The 22,986-nt window shown below is 44.5% G+C and overlaps 1 protein-coding gene across 1 annotated transcript; it reads left to right on the top strand.

The window, feature by feature from the left end:
• Nucleotides 1-9,745: 9,745 nt before the first annotated feature.
• LOC307214672 (uncharacterized protein) lies at nt 9,746-22,849 on the top strand. Its single transcript, XM_079973516.1, has 6 exons — nt 9,746-9,793; nt 10,974-11,466; nt 12,364-12,445; nt 12,730-12,812; nt 13,553-13,679; nt 20,230-22,849. Exons 2-6 carry the CDS (start codon nt 11,065-11,067, stop codon nt 22,410-22,412), a joined length of 2,877 nt encoding a protein of 958 aa, XP_079829642.1. The 5' UTR covers nt 9,746-9,793; nt 10,974-11,064; the 3' UTR covers nt 22,413-22,849.
• Nucleotides 22,850-22,986: the final 137 nt, after the last annotated feature.

Genomic DNA, 22,986 nt, shown 5'->3' with positions numbered 1-22,986 from the left:
CATTTTTTTTTTTTTATTTTACCCAAGTGCAATACTTTACATTTCTCACTGTTAAAATACATCTTGTTTGTTTTGGCCCAGTTCTCTAATCTGTCAAGGTCGTTTTGAAGTGTGATCCTGTCCTCTGGGGTGTTAGCCACCCCTCCCAGTTTGGTGACATCTGCAAAATTTGATCAGGATGCCCTTGAGTCCATCATCCAAGTCGTTGATAAAGATGTTGAATAAGACCAGGCCCAAGACAGAACCCTGTGGCACCCCACTAGTCACTCTTCTCCAGGATGAAGAGGAACCATTGATGAGCACCCTTTGGGTTCGTTCAGTTAGCCAGTTACAAATCCACTGAGTGGTAGCATAGTCAAGACCGCATTTTACCAGCTTCTTTACAAGAATATCATGGGGCACCTTGTCAAATGCCTTACTGAAATCAAGGTAGGCTACATCCACTGCGTTCCCTTCATCTACCAGGCTTGTAATTCTGTCAAAAAACGAGATCAGGTTAGTCTGACATGACTTATTTTTCTGAAATCCATGCTGACTATTGGTGATCACAGTATTCCTTTCTAGGTGCTCACAGACTGTTTGCTAAATGAGCTGCTCCAGAATCTTCCCTGGTATTGATGTCAGACTGACTGGGCGGTAATTATTTGGGTCCTCTCTTTTCCCCTTTTTGAAAATAGGGACAACATTTGCCCTCCTCCAGTCTGCCGGGACTTCGCCTGTTCTCCAGGAATTCTCAAAGATGACTGCCAGTGGTTCTGAGATCACATCTACCAGTTCTTTTAATACTCTTGGATGCAGTTCATCTGGCCCTGGAGACTTGCATACATCTAAACTAGCCAAGTATTCTTGTACTATCTCCTTAGTTATTCTGGGCTGTGTTTCCTCTGCTGAATCATTTGCTCCAAATTCTTCAGGTCGGGCATTGTTTTCTTTATTGGAGAAGACTGAGGCAAAGAAGGCATTGAGGAGTTCAGCCCTTTCTGTGTCCCCTGTTTGCATTTCACCATCTTCTCCTCTGAGTGACCCCACTGTTCTTTGTTCTTCCTTTTGCTACGAACATACCCATAAAAGCCTTTTTTGTTGCTTTTAACCTCTCTAGCAAGCCTGAGTTCATTCTGTGCTTTAGCTTTTCTGACTTTGTGTCTACACGTGCTGGCTATTTGTTTGAATTCCTCTTTGGTGGTTTCCCCCCTTTTCCATTTTTTGTACAAATCCCTTTTTTAAGCTTAACTCAGTTAAAAGTTCTTTAGATAGCCACCCTGGCTTCTTTAGGCACCTTCCATGTTTCCGTCTCATTGGTATTGCCTGAAGTTGTGCTTTTACTATCTCCCTCTTAACAAACTCCCAGCCATCATGAACTCCCTTTCCTTTTAGTATTACTGTCCATGGGATCTCACCCAGCACTTCCCTAAGTTTTATGAAGTCGGCTTTCTTAAAGTCAAGAAATTGAGTCCTAGTATGCTTGGCTGCTCCTTTCCGCTGTATAGTAAACTTCAGAAGAGCATGATCACTCGTGCCTAATGATCTTTCCACTTCTACCCCACTAACCAGGTCATCAACATTGGTTAGGACCAGATCTAAAATGGCTGTTCCTCTTGTTGCTTCTCCCACTTTCTGGACAATGAAGTTTTCTGCAAGGCCAGTGAGGAATCTGTTTGACCTTATGCTCTTGGCTGAGTTTGACATCCAGCAAATATCTGGGTAATTGAAGTCCCCCATTACTACTATCTCCCTTCCTTTTGCATGCTTGGCCATCTGTTCCAGGAAGGCATCATCTATGTCCTCTGTTTGGCTTGGGGATCTATAGTAAACTCCCACAATGAGGTCCCTGTTATTCTTCTCTCCCTTAATTTTGACCCAAATGCTCTCACTTTGGCTTTGAGGTTCTAAATCTTGGATCTCTTCACAGGTATACACATCCCTGACATATAACGCCACTCCTCCTCCTTTCTTGTCTGGTCTGTTTCTCTGAAATAGATTGTATCCCTCCATTATTACATTCCAATCGTGGGACTTATCCCACCAGTTTTCAGTGATGCCTATTATGTCATATTTAGTTTGCTGTACCAAGAGCTCAAGCTCATCTTGTTTATTTCCCATGCTTTGTGCATTAGTGTATAGACATTGAAGTCCATTAATCATGGCAGAAAGATTAAAAAAAGTATTAAATAATAGAATTCACAGAGATCAAACAGGCTTCCTTCCGGGGAGACAATTGAGGGACAATGTTAGAAATGTGATAGACATTATTGAATACTTAGACACTAGAATAGATTTACAGGCGGCGCTGATATTTATAGATGCCGAAAAGGCATTTGATAATGTCTCCTGGGACTTCCTGAAGAAAAGTTTGAAAATGATGGGGATAGGAGAAAAATTTAGAAAAGGCATTGAAGCTATTTACCGGGAACAGAAGGCAAAACTTGTAATAAACAATTCAGCATCAGAAGCCTTCAATATATTTAAAGGAACTAGACAAGGATGTCCCCTGTCTCCTTTACTATTTATAACAATACTAGAAATATTCAATAAGAGATTGAGGGAATCAAAAGAGGTTAAAGGAGTCAAGGTTGGATTGAAGGAATATAAAATCAAAGCTTTTGCTGATGACATTGTATTAACACTAGAAGATCCAAAACAAAGTGTACAAGAAGCCCTGCAAAAGCTTGAAGAATTTGGTGTTGTGTCAGGGTTTAAGGTAAATAAGAACAAAACTAAAATGTTGGTTAAAAATTTAACAAAGGAAGAGATGACAGAATTAGAACAAAGGGCGGGAATTATGATAGCCAAGAAGGTGAAATATCTTGGGGTGTGGATTACGACAAAAAATATCAATTTATATAAGGACAACTATGAGGTCACCTGGAGGAAGATTAAGAAAGATCTGGAAATCTGGGAGAGAATGAAACTATCCTTTCTAGGAAGGATAGCGGTAGTTAAAATGAATGTTCTGCCCAGAATGCTGTTCTTATTTCAAACAATTCCTGTACTTAGAAGTTTGAGGCGATGTAAAGAGTGGCAGAGAGCTCTTGCGATATATATCTGGCAAGGGAAAAGACCCCGAATAAAAATGAAAATATTGGTGGATAAAAAAGAAAGAGGGGGCTTTTCCTTGCCGGATTTGAGTCTTTATTATGAGGCGGCATGTTTGGTATGGTTAAAGGATTGGATAAAACTGGAAAATACAGATATATTGGATCTGGAGGGCTTTGACAACAGGTTCGGGTGGCACTCGTACCTGTGGTACGGAAAAGTTAAGATACACAGGGGCTTCTTAAATCATATCTTCAGGGGACCTATATTTCAGGTATGGGAGAGGAACAAAAATCTTTTGGAAAGAAAGACCCCATGGTGGATTTCACCAATAGAGGTGTTGACTATTAAGAAAACCAATATGGAAGAGAAGAACGCCACATATAAAGAACTTATAATTAAAACAGACCAAGGTATCAAACTTAGACCGTATGAGGAGGTTAAAAACCAATTCACTAGCTGGTTGCAATACCATCAGGTGAATGGTTTGCTAAATGAAGATAAAAAGAAAATAGGATTTGAAGATAAAAAATCTAGATTTAATGTAGAAGTGGTAGAGGGTGAGAGTAAAATTCTATCCAAGATCTACAATATATTACTGGACTGGTACACAAAAGACGAGGAGGTGAAGGAGGCAATGATAAAGTGGGCGATGGATATTGGCCACAATATCGATTTTGAAAGATGGCTGGAATTATGGAATAACAACATAAAGTTTACGGCTTGTACGGCATTGAGGGAAAACATCTGGAAAATGATTTACAGGTGGTATCATACGCCGGTGAAACTGGCAAAAATGTACAGATTAAAGAATAAAAGTTGTTGGAAGTGTGGAGAAGCAGAAGGCGACCTCTACCACATGTGGTGGTCTTGTAACAAAGTGAAAGCTTTTTGGGAATTAATTTACAATGAACTTAAAAAAAATTTCAAATACACTTTTCCCAAAAAACCCGAAGCCTTTCTGCTGGCAATGCCAAGGTAAAGAAATCAAAAAAGAGGACAAAATGCTATTCCTCTATGCCACTACAGCCGCAAGAATTATGTTGGCACAAAACTGGAAAACGGAAATTATACCTAGTATAAGTGACTGGCAGGTTAAAATGGTAAATTATGCCAAACTTGCTAGATTAACAGATAGAATCCGAGATCAAGATGAACAGAAATTTCAAAAAAATTGGAGTAAATATTGGAAATACATTGGAAACGAACTGTATAAAGCACTGGCGGTTTTGGAATAACACTTACAGAGAAAAACCAATATCTAAGATTAAAAAGAAAATACGTGACCGTGGAATTTATTTGATACTTACCAAAAGGGTGGAAGGGAGTCCAGGGCTCTTAAATAGAGCCCAAATACAGAGAAATTTGTGTTGGTGTTTTTGTTTGTGTTTTGTATAAATGGGGAGAGAACACAATGCATTATGTAAATAATTTAGAATTAATATGTTTATTAATAGGTGTATTATGTTTTTGTCTTGATATGTGTAATTGTATATTTTGAATAAAAATGTAATGAAAAAAAAAGATATTCTTGTAAAGAAGCTGGTAAAATGAGGACTTGACTATGCTACCACTCAGTGGATTTGTAACTGGCTGACTGACCGAACCCAAAGGGTGCTCATCAATGCTTCCTCTTCATCCTGGAGAAGAGTGACTAGTGGGGTGCCACAGGGTTCTGTCTTGGGCCCGGTCTTATTCAACATCTTTATCAACAACTTGGATGATGGACTCAAGGGCATCCTGATCAAATTTGCAGATGACACCAAACTGGGAGGGGTGGCTAACACCCCAGAGGACAGGATCACACTTCAAAACGACCTTGACAGATTAGAGAACTGGGCCAAAACAAACAAGATGTATTTTAACAGGGAGAAATGTAAAGTATTGCACTTGGGCAAAAAAAAATGAGAGGCACAAATACGAGATGGGTGACACCTGGCTTGAGAGCAGTACATGTGAAAAGGATCTAGGAGTCTTGGTTGACCACAAACTTGACATGAGCCAACAGTGTGACGCGGCAGCTAAAAAAGCCAATGCAATTCTGGGCTGCATCAATAGGAGTATAGCATCTAGATCAAGGGAAGTAATAGTGCCACTGTATTCTGCTCTGGTCAGACCTCACCTGGAGTACTGTGTCCAGTTCTGGGCACCACAGTTCAAGAAGGACACTGACAAACTGGAACGTGTCCAGAGGAGGGCAACCAAAATGGTCAAAGGTCTGGAAACGATGCCTTATGAGGAACGGCTAAGGGAGCTGGGCATGTTTAGCCTGGAGAAGAGGAGGTTAAGGGGTGATATGATAGGCATGTTCAAATATATAAAAGGATGTCACATAGAGGAGGGAGAAAGGTTGTTTTCTGCTGCTCCAGAGAAGCGAACACGGAGCAATGGATCCAAACTACAAGAAAAAAGATTCCACCTAAACATTAGGAAGAACTTCCTGACAGTAAGAGCTGTTTGACAGTGGAATTTGCTGCCAAGGAGTGTGGTGGAGTCTCCTTCTTTGGAGGTCTTTAAGCAGAGGCTTGACAACCATATGTCAGGAGTGCTCTGATGGTGTTTCCTGCTTGGCAGGGGGTTGGACTCGATGGCCCTTGTGGTCTCTTCCAACTCTATGATTCTATGATTCTATGTCTGGCTCAAGGTCAGCAACCACACTACCTGGGGTGTACGAGACATCCATATCTTTCTGGTATAATTCCTCTGTGTATTCTTGCCACCTCTTCTTGAAGTCTTCTGCTTCTGTTAGGTGCTTACCACTTTTGTCCTTTATTATGGTAATCTTTGTACGAAATATTCCTTTCATATCTCCTACTTTCTTGAACAGATCTCTGGTTTTTCCCATTCTATTGTTTTCCTCTATTTCTCTGCATTGCTCGTTTAAGAAGGCCTTCTTGTCTCTCCTCCTTTTTTTTTGGAAATCTGCAGTCAATTTCCTGTCTCTTTCGCTATCTCCCTCGCATTTTGCTTGCCTTCTCTCCCCCGCTATTTGTAAGGCCTTGTTGGACAGCCACTTTGCTTTCTTGCATTTCCTTTTCATTGGGATGGTTTTCTTTGCTGCCTCCTGTATAATGTTACGAGCCTCCATCCATAGTTCTTCAGGCACTCTGTCCACCAAATCTAAATCCTTAAACCTGTTCCTCACTTCCACTGTGTATTCATAAGGGATTTGATTTAGATTGTATCTTACCGGCCCAGTAGTTTTTCCTACTTTCTTCAGTTTAAGCTTGAATTTTGCTATAAGAAGCTGATGATCTGAGCCACAGTCAGCTCCAGGTCTTGTTTATGCTGACTGTATAGAGCTTCTCCATCTTTGGCTGCAGAGAATATAATCAATCTGATTTCAATGCTGCCCATCTGGGGATGTCTATGTGTAGATTCGTCTCTTGTGTTGTTGGAAAAGTGTGTTTGTGATGACCAGCTTGTTCTCTTGACAGAACTCTATTAGCCTTTGCCCTGCTTCGTTTTGAACTCCAAGGCCAAACTTGCCAGTTGTTCCTTTTATCTCTTGATTCCCTACTTTAGCATTCCAATCCCCTATCATGAGAAGAACATCCTTCACTGGTGTCATTTCTAGAAGGTGTAAGTCTTCATAGAATTAGTCAATTTCAGTTTTTTCAGCACCAGTAGTTGGTGCGTAAACTTGGATTACTGTGATGTTAAAAGGTCTGCCTTGGATTCGTATCGAGATCATTTTATCATTTTTGAGATTGCATCCCAGTACAGCTTTTGCCACTCTTTTGTTGACTATGAGGGCCACTCCATTTCTTTTACAGGATTCTTGCCCACAGTAGTAGATATGATGGTCATCCGAACTGAATTCGCCCATTCCCGTCCATTTTAGTTCGCTGATGCCCAGGATGTCAATATTCATTCTTGGTGTTAAGTTGTGGGCGAACATATCAGACGACACAGCGATTCTTCAAACAGCTCTTTCATGTATCTGCACTTTCATGTATCTGCTGTTTAATGGACCCTGAAGCTTTTTCTTGGTGAAGTGAATTTAAAACCATTTAAAAATGGGTAGAGAAGGTTGGCACACTGCAGAGTGCCAGGTGGAACAAGGAAATGTGGTCATAAATTGATCTAATCTAAATACGGGACAGTGCAATAGCCTGATCTATTTGAAAGCTTAAAATGCATGAGAATCCTCCACTGGGGTGTAGGCAATAAGACACTATACATTGAACATAAAAACAATTATACACAAAAATGGGTCCCCCCTTTGTGGAAATAACATACTGTCATACACATTTTAGCTTTCCTACATAATATCACACAACACACAACATACTAATTAAATATCAGTTGCATATCTTGAGGGGGCGGAACTTTTGGGACTTAAAGACAAAGTTATAAATGTAAGAGGTAAAAGCCAAAAAGGGAAGAATCTCCTTGAGTTTTCTTGTTGTTGTTTAGTCGTTTAGTCGTGTCTGACTCTTCGTGACCCCCTGGACCAGAGCACGCCAGGCCCTCCTGTCTTCCACTGCCTCCCGCAGTTTGGTCAGACCCATGTTTGTAGCTTCGAGAACACTGTCCAACCATCTTGTCCTCTGTCGTCCCCTTCTCCTTGTGCCCTCCATCTTTCCCAACATCAGGGTCTTTTCCAGGGAGTCTTCTCTTCTCATGAGGTGGCCAAAGTCTTGGAGCCTCAGCTTCACAATCTGTCCTTCCAGTGAGCACTCAGGGCTGATTTCCTTCAGAATGGATACGTTTGATCTTCTTGCAGTCCATGGGACTCTCAAGAGTCTCCTCCAGCACCATAACTCAAAAGCATCAATTCTTTGGCGATCAGCCTTCTTTATGGTCCAGCTCTCACTTCCATACATCACTACTGGGAAGATCATGGCTTTAACTATACGGACCTTTCTTGGGAAGCTGTAAACACTAAAAATCTTAGTGAGTTAAGCATTTTATTCATTTCAATATTATTATCACATTTCCATATAATTTCTACTGTTATTATCTGGTAAAATACAAAAAAAGTAAATATCATCTATATCATCTTACATTGTGACAGTTGTTGTTCACTGCAGAAACCACTATGTTACAAGTTCTATTATCTTGATACTTCATATATTGTATGTACTCTTATAGCACAATTATTTATATAATTTTAATTTGTTAAAATATGTTGAATTACGATATTATATTTGAAATATACTCAAGAGTGGATTTCATGCTCTTTATTCAGCTCATAGTGGTGAGGAAGAATGAAAGTCCTCTCAAAGTATCTGCTTTATATACATTATTTACACAATGGGCTGCACGTGATTGGCTAATTCCGGAATTCTCCTGTAGGCCAATCAGGTTGTGGATTCACTTCCATCTGGAGCCGGATTTGTTGGCTCCTGCAGACCAACCATACTGCTGCATTGTTCTAGGACCAATCAGACTGCTGCATTTGGATCCTATTCAACTCAGTACATAACAATATTCCTTTATATTACTTAGAATATGTACAATGGATGAAGCCCATGAGAGCGAAACAGGGCATTATTCCGGAAATCCTTGTCAACACTGTGGAACTTGTAGTAGGCTCCAATTTGGACTTTATGAACATATGTGGAACAGAAACTAGCAGACATTTGGTCTTTATGAATGAACTGATTTATTGGGGACTTCCGTCTATATTATTGCACTTTATGTGTTGTTTATGTGCAAAATAAACATTTGATATTGTGATAAGAATATATAGAAGAGTATTGTTTATGTGAATGCACAGCCGGTTACGTCTTGTGTGTTTGTCCATTCCAGGAACGGCATTCCTGACCCAGATGTTCACAGGAAGTCCGTAAGATGATTCCCCTTTCAAACAGGATACGTGACCCTAGGCCAGTTTGGTCCTCCTCTCCGGCAGACGGACAACCCCTTCCCCAAAGCCGCTCCCTCCCCCACTTCCCCATGGGGGTCCCCCACATCACCCATCACTCACCAGGATGGCTTTGAATCAAATACAATAGTCCATCAAATATTAAAAGCTTCCCTAAACATAATAACAACAACTATCGATTTTCAGTCCATTGAATTAGCAATTGAGCATTTCTGGAAAGGGAAATGGCAATCTTTTGTATATTAGCATTAAAATGTAATACTGATTTATGATGAGAATAGGATTTATTTATTTTGAACTTTGCTTGGTTCCTCCTTGGCAGCCAGTGCCATTCTTTCAGCAGGGCTCGAACTCAGGACCCGCTGCCTTGAGGGACATCTAAGAGCCGTTGGGCAGGGGAAAGGTCTCCCTTGGGAGGTGGGGGACTCTCCTTCCTTGGAGGTCTCTAAGCAGAGATCGGAGGGCCATCTGCCCTGGATGCTTGAGCTGAGATTCCTGCACTGCTGGGGGTTGGACTAGATGACCCTGGGATCCCCTCCTCTCTCTCCACTCCGGAATTCCAGGAGGAGCTTCCTTGCCTCCTGCAAAGCCCTTTTCCCTGCAGGCTCTTCCTCTGGTTTCCACCCAAGGGAGGGAGATGCTCAGAGTCCAGCCCGGAGCCTCACCCCCAAAAGGATATCTGGGCATGGGCCTAGCCAGGGGGGCAGCTGCCCCCCTAAATCCATTAAAAAATAATAAAAATCTGAGAAAGGGCTGAGCGAGGGAGGGCTCGGCTTTGCAAGGGTTAAAGGGAAGTGAGCTGCCTTCCTAGAGAGGCCAGGAAGCAAGGGGGGGCCAGGTCCTCCAGAGCCAAGCCCCCCCCCCAGTCCTTTCCTGCTTTGGTGTCTCTCCTGCAAGGGCTGCCTCGCTCTCCCCTCCTGGGATCTGGTGAGTCTCCTCTCTCTCTCTCTGGGATCTGGTGGGGGTCCCAGGGCTGCAGCAGGGGAGGGGGCCTGGGGGGTCTGATCTGCTCCTGCGGGGGGGGGGGACCCCAAGTCAGGGAGGAGGAGAGGGTCCTGCCAGGGAGGGGCCAGGTCTGCCACGCTCTCCTTCCTGCAGATCAGAGGATCCCTGACTCCCACGAAATCTCCCTTCTTTAAACAAAGGGGTCCCTGGGACTTTAACTCTGTGTGACGTCGCTCAGCCTCATTGCACAACAGAGGAAACATCTGCAAATGATTTTCCAAAGCTGGACGAGAAGGTGGACTAGGCCCCCCCCCCCAAGAAAAAGGTGGGAGAGAAAGGGCAGGAATAAAGAGAGGGATCCCAGCCCAGAGTCTGGCTGCTGCATTGGGGACCAGTTTCCCAGTCATCTCCAAGGGCAGCTCCCCACGGAGGCCACTGCAGCAATCCCCTCGCACCCAGAACATGGCACCCCAGGACCACATCCTCTCTGTCCCAAAGGGATTGTTGCTGGCAAAGCAGCCGGAAATGGTCGCTGCTACTCACTGAGCCTCCAGGGACCTGGGCATCAATGGCTGTGTGTTAAGCTGTCTAACAGAATAATAATAATAAATTGCCCGCCTGAATTTCAAGTGAGATGTATTTGGCCCCGTCCACTTGGCTCTCTGGGGTTTTCCAGATACATTCCTGGCCCTCAGAGCAAAGAAAAAGGGACCCCACCCCAGGAGACTGTCTTGAGAGGGGCAGAGAATCCAAGTGCAAGAAAAGGAGACAGAAGCAGGGGAGTGGGGGTGGGGGTGGGGAGCAACTCCTGAGGACCCCCGGCTGAGGACCCCCACTAGAGCCAAGCATCCATTTCCCACAAGATACAAATGACTCCTTTGTCATTCGGTTCTGACTTCATGCATTGACTGGGAGGCAGCAGAAACCAGGTTGATTAATCTGACAGAAATCCCTTCAGTTGCCTCCACATTCTGCATTGCTTGAAGGCTAGAGATTTATTTCTTCTCCTCTTCCTCCTCCTTTTCAAAAAGATAGCTCATGGTCTGGGATGTGGTGCAGTCCAGCCCTGGTTCCCAGCAAGACTCATCCGTACTTGCTCAGGGAACCATTTTTTCCCCCTGTCCTACAAATTCTGTAACAGAACAATGTATTTGCTTTGTAGGATTTGCTTGAGCTTCTCATTTAGACGGACAGAACTTGGCAGAAAACCAAAGGGTTCCTTCCGATCTCTCAGAGGCTTCCTGAGAACACAGATGGATGAGCGAGATTCAGCTGGCCCTGGAACAGGAAGAGGCCATGCCAGCCAAACTGGGAGCACTGGGGGATTCTGGGAAAACTCTGTGCAGAAGATCCTGGGTGAGGAGGACACCCTCCACTCAGAGGTGCAGAGTCAGCAGTTGAGGCAGTTCTGCTACCAGGAGGCCAAAAGACCGCGTGAGGTTTGCAGCCGACTCTACCACCTTGACCATCAGTGGCTGAAGCCAGAAAGGCACACGAAAGCTGAGATGCTGGACCTGGTGATCTTGGAGCAGTTCCTGGCTGTCCTTCCCCTGGAGATGGAGAGCTGGGTGAGGGAATGCGGAGCGGAGACCAGTTCCCAGGCGGTGTCCCTGGCTGAAGGTTTCCTCCTGAGTCAGGCAGAGGAGAGAAAGCAGGTGAGAGAGACTTTCCTCTGGATACTCCCAAGGGGCTCCAAACAGGACAAAGAACATCCCATAATGGTCTGCTGATGGCCCATCCTTTTTCTGGGAAAGCATCCATGGAATGAGATCTCACACCCTTCAAGTCTTTGTCATTCTCTTTCTAGTATTTCTCACCATTCTCTGTTTTGTTTTTGTTTTTTTTTAATACATATTTATTAAAGTTTTTTGAATACAAATGCATAAATAATAAACAACATTACTTATATTATAATTTCATCACTTCTTTGGACTCCCTCACGTCTCCCGCTCCCACTCCAAGCAAATTACCCACTTGTTTACAATCTTATCTCCTCTCATTTAAATAAAATCTAACAATTCTCCAAAAAGATTTATATTTTCCTTAATCTCACTTATCGTCAAAATCAGATCTAATTCAGTGGTAGGCAGTTATTTATGATCTAGCATCCTTCTTAACATTCAACCATATTACAATATTTTTGTAAATAAATCTTGAATTTCCTCCAGTCCTCCTCAACCCTCTCCTCTCCCAGGTCTCGGATTCTACCAGTCATCTCGGCCAGTTGCATATAGTCCATCAGCTGCATCTGCCACTCTTCCAGTGTGGGTAGATCTTGAGTTTTCCAGCTCTTAGCGATGAGTATCCTTGCTGCCGTTGTTGCATACATAAAAAATGTTCGGTCCTTCTTTAGCACCTTCTGGCCGACAATACCCAGAAGGAAGGCCTCTGGTTTCTTAGTGAAGGTATACTTAAATACCTTTTTCAACTCATTATATATCATTTCCCAGAAGGCCTTCACTTTAGGGCAGGTCCACCAGAGGTGAAAGAATGTACCTTCATGTTCTTTACATTTCCAACATCTCTGTTTTGAATCCTTGTTTCTTTCTCAGGGAAAGGATCTCTTTGCAGAAATGGACCTGGATTCCTGTGAGGCAGAGAGGCCTCCGTTGGACACCAGAGAGAGGCCACTGGGTAAGGAGGAAGGTGGTTTTTCTCCGTTTGGTCTCATTCTGTTGGTTTCCCAACTCATCTGAGGGTTCTTTTCATCTTGTTTTGGGGGGAGACAGTTGGGAACAAGGGTCCAGAGGAGGGGAGATGTATTTCTGCACAACAAACATATGAAATGGGCACAAACCTCCAAATGCTCTCAGCAGGTAAGGACTTCTCAAAGGCCCATCTGTAGTTAGAGATGCCCTGTTTCACCTGTGAGAGAAGCCGGCACTCCTGGCATCCTGCTTACCTTTTTTCTCTTGCAGGTGACAGAATGATGCCGTCAAGACCTCCTGATCTGCCTTTTCATGGGGGCAGAAGGGAAGCAGCAGCTGTGGAACGAGATCAGGTCAGAGGGGCAAGAGGGAGAAGCCTGGGAAGAGGAGGTGTCAGAAGCTGAAAGGGTAACAGGGCTTAGTGAGCTGGGAGACTCTGTGGCAGAATGCAGTGCAGAATCAGAGGCAGAAGAGGAAGGAGGCGAGTGGGAGAGGAAGGTCGGGAGGCAGAGGTGAGTCAGGAGAAGGAGGAGCCACCGGTGGCTCCCTCTCCTTCTGCCAGAAGCCACCCTCCCTGCTTGTCTCTCAGAGCCAGGAGACGAAAATTGGCTTATTTTAATTAATCACTGAATGCTAAAATTGTTTTCTAAGCAGTGGACAAACAAGAACAAATAGTGGCCTGGATTCACCTAACCAGCCCCATCAGATGAAAAATGGGGCCTGCCCCCCATTCCTCCCCTTTCCCCTCTCCATGCCCCCCTGAACCCCTTCAGTTTGGCTCTAGGGCATTGGGAGGGAACCTTCCCAGAACAGCTCACGAGGAGAGGAGAAAGTGGATCCATCCATTGAGGAAACTAGAATATTTGGGTAGGCAGAATGACTTGGAAAACACAAGGTGGAGTACCACCTATTTGCACAAAGACAAATACCCATAATTAAAACACAGAATAAAATAAGCACCCATAAATAAAATGTGCAGCAAAGCAATCCTATTGAAACAACACCGCAATTTACAGGAAGGAAACAACAGAGCATTGTGGAGTAGATCATATTTCTGCTGTCTCAGAGGCGGACATTTCCCTTTTTCTTTTAGGGTCCAGTGTGCTTTGAAGATGTCGCTGTTCGTTTCACGGATGAGGAGTGGGCGTTGCTGGATCCTGACCAGAGAGCTCTGCATAAGGACGTCATGGAGGAGAATTGTGGGATCGTGGCCTCTCTTGGTAAGGCTCCCTGTGGGATCGTCATATCTGCCTGGAAATTCAAAAAATACTTCTATGGACCAACCTCATATATTTTCACAGAGCTCAATAGTGGCCCCTATAACACCTGGGAACCTAACACCCCCACAATAAAAAGTAACTTACAGTTTTTTTATTTGAACAATCTTCCTCAAATTATTCCTTTTTCTACCACGATTGGGCTGCTCTCAACTGCCCAGGCCATCTTAAATGTCAGCTTCAGAACTGTTAGGAAAGATAAGTAGCTTCAGGTTTTCTGTTTTTGTTTTTGCTCCTGTCAGTCTTGGGTTGACCAAAGAGACGACTGACATTGCAGATGGAGGAGATGCCATGACTGGGCCAAACAAAATTCATCCCAGAGAAGAGCTAGACTTATTGAATTTTAGGTAGAAGTAGCAGTGATGATGATGATGATGATGATGATTATTTATTATTTATACCCCGCCCATCTGGCTGAGTTTCCCCAGCCACTCTGGGCGGCTCCCAATAAAGTGTTAAAAACAGTACAGCATTACATATTAAAAACTTCCCTGAACAGGGCTGCCTTAAGATGTCTTCTGAATGTCAGGTAATTGTTTATCTCTTTGACATCTGATGGGACGGCGTTCCACAGGGCGGGCGCCACTACCGAGAAGCCCCTCTGTCTGGTTCCCTGTAGCCTCACTTCTCGCAATGAGGGAACCGCCAGAAGGCCCTCGGCGCTGGATCTCAGTGTCCGGGCAGAAGGATGGGGGTCAATATGCTCCTTCAAGTATACTGGACCAAGGCTGTTTAGGGCTTTCAAGGTCAGCACCAACACTTTGAATCATGCTCGGAAACGTACTGGGAGCCAATGCAGATCTCTCAGAACAGGTGTTATGTGGTCCCGGCGGCCACTCCCAGTCACCAGTCTAGCTGCCGCATTCTGGATTAATTGCAGTTTCCGCGTCACCTTCAAAGGTAGCCCCACGTAGAGCGCATTGCAGTAGTCCAAGAGTGAGATAACTAGAGCATGCATCACTCTGGTGAGACAGTTCACGGGCAGGTAGGGTCTTAGCCTGCGTACCAGGTGGAGTTGGTAGACAGCTGCCCTGGACACAGATTTGACCTGTGTTTCCATGGACAGCTGTGAGTCCAAAATGACTCCCAGGCTGCGCACCTGGTCCTTCAGGGGCACAGTTACCCCATTCAGGACCAGGGAATCCTCCACACCTGCCCGCCTCCTGTCCCCCAAAAACAGTACTTCTGTCTTGTCAGAATTCAACCTCAATCTGTTAGCCGCCATCCATCCTCCAACCGCCTCCAGGCACTCACACAGGACCTTCACCACCTTCACTGGTTCTGATTTAAAGGAGAGGTAGAGCTGGGTGTCATCTGCATACTGATGAACACCCAGTCCAAACCCCCTGATGATCTCTCCCAGTGGCTTCATATAGATATTAAAAAGCATGGGGGAGAGGACGGAACCCTGAGGCACCCCACAAGTGAGAGCCCAGGGGTCTAAACACTCATCCCCCCCCCACCACTTTCTGGACACGGCCCAGGAGGAAGGAGCAGAACCACCGTATGACAGTGCCCCCAGCTCCCAGCCCCTCTAGACGGTCCAGAAGGATGTTATGGTCGATGGTGTCAAAGGCCGCTGAGAGATCCAGCAGAACAGCTCTCACCTTTGTCCCTAGCCCGCCAGAGATCATCAACCAGCATGACCAAGGCAGTTTCAGTCCCATGGTGAGGCCTGAATCCCAATTAGAAGGGATCCAAATGGTCTGCTTCCTCCAGGCATGCTTGGAGTTGTTCGGCAACCACCCGCTCAATCACCATGCCCAAGAATGGTAAATTTGAGACTGGGTGATAGCTGGCCAAATTGGCCGGGTCTAAAGATGTTTTTTTAAGAAGTGGTTTAATGACCGCCTCTTTCAGCGGGTCTGGGAAGGCTCCCTCACAGAGGGAAGCATTCACCACCCCGCAAAGCCCAGCGCCCAGCCCTTCCCGGCTCGCTTTTATCAGCCAGGATGGGCAAGGATCAAGGAGACAGGTGGTCGGTTTCACTTGTCCAAGCAGCCTGTCCACATCCTCGGAGGTAACAGATTGGAATTGATTCCATGTAACAGGACCAGACAGAACTCTAGCACTCTCCCGCCCTGGTCCTGCTCCCACGGTGGAGTCTACTTCCTTCTGAATCTGAGCGACTTTATCTGCAAAAAACTTTGCAAAATCATTGCAGGAGATCTTGGGGTCCCTACCAGGCCCCGGTGGTACAGGTGGTTCTGATAGATTGCGAACCACCTGAAAAAGTCTCCTGCTGCTGTTTTCTGCAGGTGCAATGGAGGCGGCGAAGAAAACCCTCTTCGCCGTAGCCATTGCCACTTGGTAGGCTCGATGTTGAGCTCTAGCCTGTGTCCAGTCTGATTCAGAATGAGTTTTCTGCCACCAGCACTCTAGCCGTCTCAAAGATTGTTTCATTGCCCTCAGATCCGTGGAAAACCACGGGGCTCTCCGGGCTCCATGCAATCGGAGAGGGCGCTTCGGAGCCAAACAGTCAATAGCCCTGGTTAACTCCGCATTCCAGCGGGCCACCAGGGAATCAGCTGAAAGGCCATCAACTTGGGATAAAACATCCCCTACCACTCTCTGGAAGCCAATTGGATCCATTCAGTAGCGGGGGCGGACCATCTGAATCGGTCCCACCTCCCTGCGGAGGGGAAGGGTTGCGGAGAAGTCCAGTTGCACCAGGAAGTGATCTGACCATGGCACTTCTTTTGTTTCACTTTTAGTTAGTGTCAGATCACCAACATCCGTAGAGGTAAACACCAAGTCTAAGGCATGTCCGCGGCTATGAGCTGGGCCAGACTTATTCAGGGACAGCCCCATGGAGGCCATGCTTTCCACGAAGTCCCGAGCGGCCCCTTGTAAGGTCGTGTTGGCATGGATGTTAAAATCCCCCAGGACAACCAAGCTAGGTGTCTCCAGGAGTATATCCGCCACGACCTGAAGCAGCTCGGGCAGGGAATCCTTGGTGCAGCGGGGAGGTCGGTACACCAGTAGGAATCCTGTACTGCCCCTATTGCCCAACTTCCAGAACATGCACTCAGAAAACTGGGTCTTCCCAATAGGACGCCTGGTGCAGACTAATGACTTCCTAAAAATCACTGCAACCCCCCCCTCCCCACCCACATGACCTGGGCTGCTGTGCGTAAGAGAAACCTGGTGGGCAAGCAGCGGCAAGGACAGGCCCATCTGCTTCATCCAACCAGGTCTCTTTCACACATGCCAGGTCAAATCCTCCATCCACAATCAGGTTGTGGATGGCAGAGGTTTTATTCATCATTGACCTGGCATTGCACAGCAAGACTTTCAGGTCATGTGGGTTTTCCTTTCTGATTCCTGTATCCTTCCGGTCAGGACCAGACCTGGAGGCAGGGATAGTCCTCAAACAACGACTAACCCTGCCTCCTCAGTAATGACATGGTCTGGTCTTAGCATAACTCCTCCACCTGCCTGTGATCACTGAGATCGGGTGTCCCAATACATCCCCCCTGTGGAACATGCCCCAGCCATTCTATTGGCTCAGGCCCACTCCCAGGCAGCCCTGACCCTTCCCCTTAAAACGCAAAATACAAACTATATAATAATTTAAAATAATAATAATAATAATAATAATAATAATAACAATAATAAAACCAAAGCAAGAAACAATAGCGCTCAAATTAAACTACTCCCCACTCTGACTAAATGCTTATCCCACCCCAAGCAAAAATAAAATAATGAAATAATATAATATTATAAAAAACAACAACCACCATTTAAAGTGCTGCAAATTAAAAGCGCTTAAAACATTTAAAACCATTTTGTCCCTTGCTGCAAGTAGCTGCTCAGGCCTCTAAACTGTAGTGGTGAGTGCAGGCCCCGCCCCCTAGGCCGGATGGAGTTGGCAGGAGAGGGAGCGGTCTTCCCAGCACTCACACAAGCAGCAGCAGCAGCAGCAGCCGTGTCCCGGAGGCGTTGATGAAGGCGCTCAAGCTGTGGTGGCGAGTGCAGGCCCCGCCCCCTACGCCTCCCAGCACTCACGCCAGCAGCAGCAGCAGCAGTCGTCATGATGATGATGATGATGATGATGATGATGATACAGTGGTACCTCGGTTTACAAACTTAATCTTTTCCAGAAGAGGACTGTTCTTAAATCAAGGTACCACTGTAGTAATAGTAATAATTTTTATTTCTACCTTGCCCATCTGGCTGGGTTGCCCCAGCTACTCTGGGCGGCTTCCAACACTCATATAATCATGAAACATAAATAATAATAATCTGATCCCATATATAAAGAACATTAACTTTAAAATGAACAACTTCTCCTAGTGGCCGAAATTGTGGAAACCTTTTGTGAAAAGTGTATTTCTGAGGTTTGGTGGCTCATAACACCACTTTTGTGTGGAGTAATACCATAAAATTATATAGCAATGGAAAGATAATTTAATGAAGAATGTAATGCGATGACTTTTATGAAGGAGTATTTATTAGAACAGCAGTCATAAAGAAAAAACGTGAAACCTTTGGTAACCATTGGTAACCTTTAGCTTTAATTACGGCCTTACAACGCCTTCACTTGAAGTGAACCAAGTCTTTAGTTCTGCAGCTGTAATAATGGGAAACCAAGACTGAATTATGGCCTCTGTTAATTGAGCTTTATTGCTGGGTTGCTTCTATAATAATAATAATAATAATTTATTATTTGTACCCCGCCCATCTGGCTGGGCTTCCCCAGCCACTCTGGGTGACTTCCAAAAAAATATTAAAATCCTCTAATACATCAAACATGTATAACAAGTTTCTTTAGTCGGCTCCATAGATTTCTGATTGGGTTGAAGTGTGGGCTATTCCCAGGCCATTCCAAAGCACCTTTTGCACACAGCAGCAACATGACATGGAGCTGAATCCTGTTGAAATAGAATATATTTCAAGCATATATATTTCAAGCATATGAAGCATATATATAAATGCTTCAGTATCTGGGAAAAGATCACCTGCGGAACACTTCAGTTTGGGCTCAAGTATTTCGTTTATGCATTTTTCCGCATTTATATTCCCATTAATGACGCAAATTCTGCCCACACCTTTGGCTGCCATACAACCCCAGATCATCACACTGTCTGGGTGTTTCACAGACGGTGTAATGCAAGTAGGATGTAAATCTTCTCTGATTCTTCTCCTCGCATATTTCATGCCATCACTACCAAGCAAGGAGATTTGGGTTTCATCGCTCCAAATAACACTGTCCCATTGTTCCGCTGTACAGTTAACATGGGTTTCATCTTTTCAACCTTTGTTGGAGAGATAACAATGGCTTTTTCCTTAGAATTCTAACATTTAGACCAGACTTGCACTCAACTTTCCATTACATTGCACCATATAGTCTTGTATACACCCAGATGATTTTCTTCTGTCATGTAGGCACAGTCTCTCCATTCTTCACTCACCAGCTTTGGTTTAGTTTTTCCCAATTTCTCATGTAATTTCTTCATAACTAGCCTTGTTCACTTAATAGTACAATTTTACATCACTTTCTGGGTGACCAGTCAATTCTTTGTGCCATTTCTTTAATTTGATTATGTTTTTCAACCTCACTAAATGACGAACTTGATAGCAATCACATAAGACACTGACAAAAGTCAACCTAAGCAAGTTGTGCTTCTTTTTTCTGGTTATTTGGCTATAAGGTTTGATAGAATATGAACAAACTTTGTTTGATTGCATTGTTGATTGCATTCTTGATCAAATTATCTTTCCATTGATATATAAATTTATAATATTACTCCAAAGGAAGAACTACACTTTTTCCCCAAAGGTCTTCCACAATTTTGACCACTACTTTATATCAAACAAAGCAACATTCAACAACACATCAGAATCTCATAATAAATATGTTGGTTAATGACAAACAATACAGGTAATGAACACACACCCAACTCCAGTCAGACCTCACCTGGAGTACTGTGTCCAGTTCTGGGCACCACAGTTCAAGAAGGACACTGACAAACTGGAACGTGTCCAGAGGAGGGCAACCAAAATGGTCAAAGGCCTGGAAACGATGCCTTATGAAGAACGGCTAAGGGAGCTGGGCATGTTTAGCCTGGAGAAGAGGAGGTTAAGGGGTGATATGATAGCCATGTTCAAATATATAAAAGGATGTCACATAGAGGAGGGAGAAAGGTTGTTTTCTGCTGCTCCAGAGAAGCGGACACGGAGCAATGGTTCCAAACTACAAGAAAAAAGATTCCACCTAAACATGAGGAAGAACTTCCTGACAGTAAGAGCTGTTTGACAGTGGAATTTGCTGCCAAGGAGTGTGGTGGAGTCTCCTTATTTGGGGGTCTTTAAGCAGAGGCTTGACAACCATATGTCAGGAGTGCTCTGATGGTGTTTCCTGCTTGGCAGGGGGTTGGACTCGATGGCCCTTGAGGTCTCTTCCAACTCTATGATTCTATGATTCTATGATTCCCTTCAATACTTCTCCATTTGTTCCTGAGGCTCTAATCCCTTTTTGTCTCCAATGCAGATTGTGGTGAAACGGAAATCGAGAACAAAGGTGACCACGACAAAATCCCCAGAGAGGAGAAGCCACGCCAAAATTTGGAGTGTGGAGAAAGCTGTAGTCAGAGCTCCCATTCCACTTGCCATCAACAAAATATCATTGGAAAGAAACTTTATCAGTGCATGGAATGTGGAAAGAGGTTCAGGAAGAGCTCCATTCTCACTTACCATCAAAGAATTCATACAGGGGAGAAACCATATCAGTGTGTGGAATGTGGAAAGAGCTTCACTCACAGCTCCAATCTCGCTTCCCATCAAAGAATTCATACAGGGGAGAAACCCTATCAGTGTGTGGAATGTGGAAAGAGTTTCAGGCAGAGAGTCAGTCTCACTTCCCATCAAATAATTCATACAGGGGAGAAACCCTATCAGTGTGTGGAATGTGGAAAGAGCTTCACATGTAGCTCCTCTCTCACTTCCCATCACAGAATTCATACAGGGGAGAAACCCTATCAGTGTGTGGAATGTGGGAAGAGCTTCAGAAAAAGCTCCTCTCTCACTTCCCATCACAGAATTCATACAGGGGAGACACCCTATCAGTGTGTGGAATGTGGTAAGAGCTTCAGGAAAAGCTCCTCTCTCACTTCCCATCACACAATTCATACAGGGGATAAACCCTATCAGTGTGTGGAATGTGGTAAGAGCTTCAGGAAAAGCTCCTCTCTCACTTCCCATCACAGAATTCATACAGGGGAGCAACCGTATCAGTGCATGGAATGTGGAAAGAGCTTCAGTCACAGCTCCCATCTCACTTCCCACCAAAGAATTCATACAGGTGAGAAACCCTATCAGTGTGTGGAATGTGGAAAGAGCTTCACTCATAGCTCTTCTCTCACTTCTCATCACAGAATTCATACAGGGGAGAAACCCTATCAGTGTGTGGAATGTGGAAAGAGCTTCAGGAAGAGCTCCTCTCTCACTTCCCATCAAATAATTCATACAGGGGAGAAACCCTATCAGTGTGTGGAATGTGGAAAGAGCTTCACTGATAACTCCTCTCTCACTTCCCATCACAGAATTCATACAGGGGAGAAACCCTATCAGTGTGTGGAATGTGGAAAGAGCTTCAGGAACAGTGCCCATCTCACTTCCCATCACAGAATTCATACAGGGGAGAAACCCTATCAGTGTGTGGAATGTGGAAAGAGCTTCAGGAACAGTGCCCATCTCACTTCCCATCAAAAAATTCATAAAGGGGAGAAACCCTATCAGTGTGTGGAATGTGGAAAGAGCTTCAGGAACAGTGCCCATCTCACTTCCCATCAAAGAATTCATACAGGGGAGAAACCCTATCAGTGTGTGGAATGTGGAAAGAGCTTCAGTCAGAGCTCCAAACTCACTTCCCATCAAAGAATTCATACAGGGGAGAAACCCTATCAGTGTGTGGAATGTGGAAAGAGCTTCACTGATAACTTCTCTCTCACTTCCCATCACAGAATTCATACAGGGGAGAAACCGTATCAGTGTGTGGAATGTGGAAAGAATTTCACAGATAGTTCCTCTCTCACTTCCCATCAAAGAATTCATACAGGGGAGAAACCCTATCAGTGTGTGGAATGTGGAAAGAGCTTCACTAATAGCTCCTCTCGCACTTCCCATCACAGAATTCATACAGGGGAGAAACCTTATCAGTGTGTGGAATGTGGAAAGAGCTTCACTGATAGCTCCTTTCTCACTTACCATCACAGAATTCATACAGGGGAGAAACCCTATCAGTGTGTGGAATGTGGAAAGAGCTTCCGTCAGAGCTCCGATCTCACTTCCCATCAAAGAATTCATACAGGGGAGAAACCCTATCAGTGTGTGGAATGTGGAAAGAGCTTCAGTAGGAGCTCCAATTTCACTTCCCATCAAAGAATTCATACAGGAGAGAAACCCTATCAGTGTGTGGAATGTGGAAAGAGCTTCCGTCAGCGCTCCGCTCTCACTTCCCATCACAGAATTCATACAGGGGAGAAACCCTATCAGTGTGTGGAATGTGGAAAGAGCTTCACTCATAACTCCCATCTCACTGCCCATCAAAGAACTCATACAGGGGAGAAACCCTATCAGTGTGTGGAATGTGGAAAGAGCTTCACTGTTAGCTCTAAACTCACTTCCCATCAAAGAATCCATACAAAGGTCGGAAAAACCAGTATACAGGTTTAGGAGCCAGGCAAATCCACAGCTTTTTAACCGGGCCTTTTTCTTATTGACATCTAATACTATTTTAACATGTGATGTTTTGTGTTATTATGTTGTGTTTTTATGTTCTAAGCATTCTGAGACGTGTGGGTGTAGGGAATACGGCCAACTCCTAAATGCCAAGGCGTCTTTGTTCCCCCTATTAAATATTGGAGGAGGCAACCCCCCACGTTTTCTTTGTGTGTTTTTTCAAATGCAACCTTTTTTTCTTCCACTACTTGCCATACAATTTCGCTTTCAATTTGCCCTTTTAAGAAATGACGCAGGAGCAAGGATGACACAGAAGATCAGGCATCAGAAAAATGTAAAATTTATTAATGACTGGAGCAAATTCCTTACATACATGGAAACAAATTTAGGAAACATTAAAATTACAGTAGGTGATACATAAAGTTTGAGAGGTGTAAACAAAGGTGACAAAAATACCCTGCAGGAAGTTAACGTGGGAATGCAACTCAAGCCGTTTTGAAGGGAAGTCAAGCACTGTTATGTGATGGGTGGGTGTATAAGTGTGGATGGGTTTGTACTTTTGTTTTAT

Source organism: Podarcis cretensis (genome assembly GCF_951804945.1).
Source record: "Podarcis cretensis genome assembly, chromosome: 4".
NCBI classification, from domain to species: domain Eukaryota; kingdom Metazoa; phylum Chordata; class Lepidosauria; order Squamata; family Lacertidae; genus Podarcis; species Podarcis cretensis.
The sequence above is the reverse complement of the archived record's forward strand: the minus strand, read 5'-3'. Positions and strand labels throughout refer to the sequence as shown.